The sequence below is a fragment of the Clupea harengus genome, unplaced genomic scaffold (genome assembly GCF_900700415.2).
Source record: "Clupea harengus unplaced genomic scaffold, Ch_v2.0.2, whole genome shotgun sequence".
Taxonomy (NCBI): Eukaryota; Metazoa; Chordata; class Actinopteri; order Clupeiformes; family Clupeidae; genus Clupea; species Clupea harengus.
In genome coordinates, this window is record NW_024879997.1 from 24124 (window position 1) to 31666 (window position 7543).

Below are 7543 nucleotides of genomic sequence, written 5' to 3' on the forward strand. Positions count from 1 at the left end.
GACTTGGGGAACAAGTCTTATTGCTTTTATTTTCTTTCTTTTTAATTACTTGTTGACTTGGGGAACAAGTCTTATTGTTCTTTTTCTTTACTTTAAATTCTTGTTGACCTTTTTGACATTAAATCTAAAGGTACTTTTTAAATACCACAAAACTTGCTTCTGCGTCAGTTAATGAAGTGAGTTAAGTTCCGCGTTTGAATCGCACCTCGCCTGACTACACCGGTCTATATCATCAGGCTGAGTGCCTTAACGTCCGATACCTAAGAGAGGTGGGGACCTTTGGCACAGAATCCTGTCGACTACGTGGAAAAGGTGAGTTGTCCCTCTCTTTCATTCTAGAAGAGAGTACTTGAAGGTGATCTCAGTAGGCACACTGAGTGATACTTTATAGTATCTGGGTTGAAACAGTGAGGCTTGGAGCCATGATGTGACATGATTTCTCTGAACTAAGTTGTATTCTGATTTGCGTGGCAATAACCGTAGTAATTACTTGTGAGAGTGTATAAGCAACTCGGGCGTCGAAAAGCACACAAAATAATTATCTATAGGTGCCACGATTACGCATTTCTTAACAATATATATCTACACGCCTACCTCTACGGCATTTAGGTGGCCTACCAGATGCCCACTCCACCCCCCAATTAGTGACGTGATTGGCACTGGGAAGAGAGCGCACAAACGATGGAGGGAGACTAATGGAGCCTAGTCCTAACCTGGTGCCCAGGCTACAATCCACCCCCTCCAAATGAATCGGCGACCCGACGATGGCAATTCACACTCCCCGGTCTAGGTCTGCGCCCTCTGACAGTGACCCCTCTTCATTCCTGGTGGAAACGGATTGAGGGAGCCGGTAGGGGTTGGAATGCTGACCTGCTGTCGATCTGGTCCAGTCCCAGAGGGCCTCCGTAGCACCTGAAACACAGTGGGGTTCCAGTGATCCTGGATTTTGTTGCGACCAGGCACATGGTTACGGAGGTACACCAGCCCCCCCTCTTCAAGACCGGAATCGTTCACCTGGGCATTGTGGTTCTGGTTCCGCCGGTGTGCCAGCTCCTCTGATCTTTGCCGGACATGCTCCCGGGTTATCCGCACACTCTGTTGGTGTTCCTGGATCCAGTCCTCTATGGTGCCAGCGTCCTGTCCTGCCACCCCAGCCCCAAGCAGGAAGTCCACTGGTAATCTCGGATGATGCCCGAACATGAGATAATATGGGGTGTGGCCAGTAGTCTGGTGAGGTGTGGTGTTGTAAGCAAAGGTCAGCTGTGGCAAGTGGCGGGGCCAGTGTCGTTTCTCAGCTGCCGGCAGGGTGCGCAACAGGTCATGCAGGGTACGGTTAAATCTTTCACACTGTCCATTACCTTGGGGATGGTAAGGTGTGGTTCTACTCTTCTGTACACCATACATCTGGCAGAGTTGTTGAATCAGCATGCTTTCAAAGTTCCGCCCCTGGTCTGAATGGATACGGCCTGGGGCCCAAAACAATGGAACCACTGCTGGACCAAGACTTTGGCCACGGTGGGGGCTTTTTGATCCCTGGTGGGGAAAGCTTGAGAGTATTTTGTAAAGATGTCAGTCAAGACCAAAACGTTCTCCCGACCATCACTTGCAGTTTCCAACAAGGTGAAGTCAATAGCTAGAATCTCATTTGGCTGGGTAGCCTGCAACGTTCCCCAATATGTACGCACCTTTGGCTGGACAGCCTTCCCTAGTACACACCTTTGACATCGTTGGCACCACTGTTCAACATCTCTGGTCATGTTCGGCCAGAAACATCGATCCCGTAACAGCTGAAGGGTCCTCTCGGTGCCCTGGTGCCCCTGGTTGTCATGGACACTACGGAGGACTTCTTCCTGCAAGCACTGGGGAAGGAGCAGCTGGAAAGTCTCTGGGCCTCCACCTGGGGCATGGACAAAGCGGTACAATACCCCCTCCTGGGCAACCAGACGGCTCCATTGCCGCAGCAGTGCCCTGCAAGAGTTGGACAAAGACGCCCGCTCCTCAGCTCTTGGTAGTCTGCCTGCTTGATGATATTTTACGCACGGCCCGATGACTGGGTCAGCCTCTTGCAATAGGCGCAGGTCTTGAGGTGTACGGCCAGGCAGCGCCACCACTTCTTCACAATGGCCCTCAGCGGCGGGCGGCTGGCCCACATCGGCGAGAGCTCCCAGCAAGGGGACTTCAGTCCCAAACGCAAACCGGTCCAGGTACTGACGGGATAATGCATCTGCGTTCTGGTTGTTCTTCCCTGGGCGGTATTTGATAGTGAAGTTGAAGGACGCGAGTTGAGCGGCCCACGCTGCTCGATGGCTTCCAGCCTGGCAGTCTGCAGATGGCTGAGAGGATTGTTATCGGTCAAGTATAGTGAAGTGATTCCCTAGCAGGTATTCCCTGTACTTCTCTGTCACGGCCCATTTTAATGCGAGAAGTTCGAGCTTCATGGAGCTATAATTCTCCATATTCCTCTCTGTGGGTTTCAGGCCTCGGCTGGCAAAGGCGATAGGGCGAACTTTCCCGTCATACTCTTGCGAGAGGATAGCCCCCAGGCCTCCATGGCTAGCGTCGGCTTCCAGAATGAAGGGTTTCTTGAAGTCGGCATAGGCCAAGACTGGGGCAGAGGTAAGTCTCTCCTTCAATGACTCAAATGCCCTTTCACATGCCCTCATCCCATGCTGTTGTCAGGGGAACTGGAGGAGTCTTCCCCTTTCGCCGTGGTCCAATGAGCCTCCCCACAAGATGGTGTAGCGGGGCTGAGATCTTGGAGAAGCCTTCGACAAACCGCCGATAGTAGCTTGCAAAGCCAAGAAAGGATCTCAATTCAGCTAGGTGACCTGGGCGCTGCCACTCCTCAACCGCCTCAATCTTCGCAGGGTCAGTGGCTACCCCCTCTGATGAGACCACGTGCCCCAAGTAGGTCACCTGGTGCTTGAAGAACTGACACTTTGGCAACTTCACCTTCAGATTCTGTTTCTTCAGTCGTGTGAACACTTCCCCCAGCCGCTCAAGGTGTTGTTCCACTGTCGCTGAATATACGATCACATCATCTAAGTACAAAAGGACCGATTGGTTACGGCAATCTCCAAACATGCGCTCCATAAGGCGCTGAAAGGTGCCGGGAGCATTGCACAACCCAAATGGCATTCGATTAAATTCGAAGAGGCCAAACGGGGTGCAAAAGGCAGTCTTCGATTTGTCTTTCTCTGCCATCGGGACTTGGTTATACCCACTTGCAAGATCGAGGGTGGAAAACCATCTTGCCCCGGACAGGGCATCTAAGGACTCTTCTATCCTGGGGAGGGGATAGGCATCACGTCGGGTCTTTGAGTTCAGCTGCCGGTAGTTCTACACAGAGACGGAGACTCCCATCTTTCTTGGTGACGAGAACGATTGGGGAAGAGTACGGGCTGCTGCTCTCTCTTATAACTTGACTATCTAAGAGCTGTTTGATATGAGCCTTCACCATCTCATACTGCGTGGGCGGGATTCTACGGTAACGTTGACAGACGGGGGCATCATCCACTAATGGAATCTCATGAGTGATCAGAGATGTACATCCCAGATCTCCATCACCCTTAGAAAAGATATCGTCGTACTGGGCAAAGAGGGCCTTGGCTTTGGAAGCTTGCTGAAGAGTCAGGCCCTCAAAGTCAGGGGGGGAAGATTCAGGGATGCTGGAGCATGTGGTTGCCTCCTGAGTGGAGACATAGGCGGAGCACTCGTCCCAGGAAGGCTCAACATCAACAAAGTTGGTTCCAGCAGAGGTCGCCATCACTGCCTGCACAGTTCCAATGGCGCGTCGAGGGGAAAGCCACACGTCGGTAGACCCGACATTAATTACAGGAGCACACAACACGCCCCTTTTGGCCAAGACGAGGGTGGGAGACACCAGGAGACCTTCAGGCAATTGCCCATCTTCAACGCCTAATGGCTCAAACAAGAACTCAGCAGTCTCTAACTGGGGGCATGTAACTGGAACCATAGTCAGGGCACCAGCCCCAAGGCGGACCGGAGACTTCCCCTGGACTTTAACCTTGAATGGCTTGGAGGCATTGAAGATGGCTTGGATCTTCTCACAATGTCGCAAAGCCCGTAGGGCATTTCCCCACTAATTGTCCAAAAGAAGAACATGCAGAGCCAAAACTCTCCCTTCCCAGTGTGTGGCTCTGCACACTGGGAATTTCTAGTTTCCCGGCTGGCTGCGTGAACTATGGGCAAAAGGCACCGACTGCTCGATGGAATCTGGAAATGTGTGAGGGGCTGGTCTACGGTTGCTAGAAGGGGGGGGCAGACTGACAGTACCGGGCTATATGTCCAGGTTGCTCACATCTAATACAGATAGGCTGACCGTCCAGGGCACGCTTAAAGCGGCCCTCCCTATATGGCTGCGGGGCGCGAGATTTACTGGTAGGCTGCCCTAGATGTTGGACCAGCATATCTAGTTGGGCTTGTTGTTTCAAAACTATTTCTTTTAACTCTGCCATCTCGGAGGGTTGAGCAGCGGTGGCGTCACACTGAGACGTATAAGATGCTTCACTTCTACGTCCCGGGGCGCTAGAAGTCCTCTCGCGACTTGTCTGTCCCTCCTCCACCCACCTAGTGGCTTCCTGTCTTACATCGAGCAGAGAAGAACCCTCATGAGCCCGTACCTTTCTTTTAAGTTCCCTTCTTAACATCGGATCCCGCACATTCTCACAAAATTGATCTCTTAGGACCATGTCTGCATTAGCAATTGAATCCTGTTTGGACTGTTTCACCTTTGCCATAAGGTCCATTAATGCGTGGGAAAACTCAAACAAAGACTCAGTTTCTTTTTGCTTCCGATCAAAGAAGCGCTGCTGCCAATATACGTATGATTTAGAACATCCATACACCTCTTTTAAGACTGAAATCATTTCTGTAGGGTTTTCTCTAACAGTAACAGGTCTATATTTGATCTCGCTTCGGGCTTCGCCCTCTAAGTGATCATACAAAAACATTGCCTTCTCCAGATCGGACATGTACCTTGACCTAATGCAGCTCTGTGCTTCTTCAGTCCACTCCTCAATAGAAAGGGTCCCAGCTGTTCGGGAGCCAGAGAACTTAGGGCACCGTCTCTCTCTGGGCAGATAGAGTGCCTGTTCTCTTCGCACTGGCAGGGGACCAGCATCCTCAACTCCTTGTGCACCTGACAGTCTATTGTTTTCAGCTTGTAGCTGTGCCACCTGTTGCCGTAGCTGCTGCAGCTGCTGTGCCTCGGAACCTCTATCGTTGTCCTCCAGGTCACTCATGTTGCCAGTTGCTGTTCTCTACACTCAAACACACACACACACACCCCAACACAAACACCCACGGTGCTGCTCACTGTGACCAACCAACAACACTTCAAAGATTAACAAAAGCGTCCTGCCGACTACGCCAAAATGTAGCGCCCCCTAGTGTACAGCTGACTACGCCACCCCTTGATCTCAGTTTGTCTGTGCTAAGGCCAGAGCAAGGGGAACTCTGTCTCAATAATCCGTACAGACACAGGTTCTTGGAAAAGTATAAAAATAGTCTTTTTTATTAATACATGGTATTAAAGTGTTGGTTTGGTTGGTCAACAGTAAAATAAATAACAAGGGAATACAGTGGGGAATCGCCAAGCTAACGGCACAGGAGCCAGAGAAGACAATGAGAACCACAACTAGAAGGGTTAGGGTCCCAATCACACGTGATCACTGTCTATAGACACACTGCAACTAAATGTCACTCTGATAAACTTAATTTAAGGACTTAAGACTTCATGCTTCACAGCAACTTCCTGTCACACGTCTAAGCTATACATTAAGTGCAAGAGGGGGAACTAGGGAGATTGCCTTCTCAGAAGGGCCCTGTATGCTACCCTGGCTCCACCACCACCGAGGCTGGCTACACGAGAGGGAGGGGGGACAAAACAAAGGAATGATGAAACCACTCTAGCCTGTGATGTACAATAACTGCACTCTCACTACAATACTCGTTACGATCAACAGGCTAGAGGAAAAACAAACCAAAATCTAGTTAAACAATAATCACCACCACAATCATACGTGTAGAGAACAGCAACAGCAACACTCCAAATGCTGGTTGCAGTTAAACAGTCTAAAAACATAAACAGACAATTAATACCGGTTGATCACATTCCATTGGCATACAATTCATGATCTAGATTTATTCATCACAACAAACAGGATAAAGATGCCACATGACAAAGTGGTCAATATAAAAGGCAGGCCTACTATTAAATCGCTATAAAGCGACCAGGGAAATAGCATCTATGCACATTCCTCCGGGCAAATGAGCTACACCACTACGGCAGAGCATAACTCAGAGACGTACCTGCCGCTCACGTTACCGGATGCAAGGAACGCTACGTTTATAGCAGGTACCCAACGACAGCCACAATACCCAGCGGGTGCTGGGTGAAAACAAATACACATCATATTACAATCTGTCAGTTAAAAACAGTGTACAACAACGGTTATGCTTGCCGTTACATTATCGTACCTTGTCCATGGAAATGATCACGCAAAACACTGGTACACCGCGGTTCAATCAGCGTCTGCTTCCCCATACACACTATTGAGACAAACATTTCTTAGCATGCTTGTGAATCAGAATCAAGGAAAACCGCTTTGACATACCTTTGTAGTTCGAGACAGCACCCACATCACTGCTTCCTCACACCAGTGCCAGCAGCAGAGTGATAACATACCGGCATAAGGACCCCAGGTGTCTATATATATATCTACACGCCTACCTCTACGGCATTTAGGTGGCCTACCAGATGCCCACTCCACCCCCCAATTAGTGACGTGATTGGCACTGGGAAGAGAGCGCACAAACGATGGAGGGAGACTAATGGAGCCTAGTCCTAACCTGGTGCCCAGGCTACATGTACTTATCCACAAACTCACACACTTTCTCATCTGGGTCCTCCTCAAATACAGGTGCATTCTGACACCAGGCCAAAAGATGTATATGTGGCGATCCTCTAGCCTGATACTCCACCCGAAAAAAGTAGTCTATGACCTCACCAATGGGCTGAGCAGGTGATAAGAGTAGGTGTCTCAGCAGTGCATCAACACGTTTGTCAAACATGCGCATGGTGGTGACAGGATTACTCCGTAAAATCTCACACTTGGCAGCCCAGTCAAGCTCAGAAACGTCTACCTGCTCACCTCGTTGTGCCTTTATTGTTTGTATGACCTCTGGCCATCTCATTTCTGCAGCACTAAATGTACAGAAAAATGTTGGGGTGCCTAGCTGTCGAAGCATTGCAAAGAGGTCTCTGAGGGTTTTTTCCCAGTAGGCAGGTGTTCCTCTCAAAGGCTGCATGAATTGAGTGGCATCTTTGTTGCGTACCAGTTTTTCCACTTCACGTTTGTCTTGTAGCATTTTTGCAGTTATTTTGCGCCCATCTCTGGTCATAGGTTTCCCTTTACGGAGTTGTATAGACATACTAGAATTTGCTAAGTACATTTCTGTGATAAATTGTGCAAAGAAAATGTAATTGGAGTCTAGAGCAAAACGATTGTCAGCAGAAAAA

The 7543-nt window shown here is 49.6% G+C and overlaps 1 protein-coding gene across 1 annotated transcript; it reads right to left on the bottom strand.

Moving 5' to 3' along the window:
* Positions 1 to 4268: 4268 nt before the first annotated feature.
* Positions 4269 to 6876, bottom strand: LOC105900443. The gene is made up of 4 exons (XM_031573000.2): positions 6639 to 6876; positions 6502 to 6573; positions 6334 to 6412; positions 4269 to 6096 (listed from the first exon to the last, which is right to left on the bottom strand). Exon 4 carries the CDS (start codon positions 5262 to 5264, stop codon positions 4269 to 4271), a length of 996 nt encoding a protein of 331 aa, XP_031428860.2. The 5' UTR covers positions 5265 to 6096; positions 6334 to 6412; positions 6502 to 6573; positions 6639 to 6876.
* Positions 6877 to 7543: the final 667 nt, after the last annotated feature.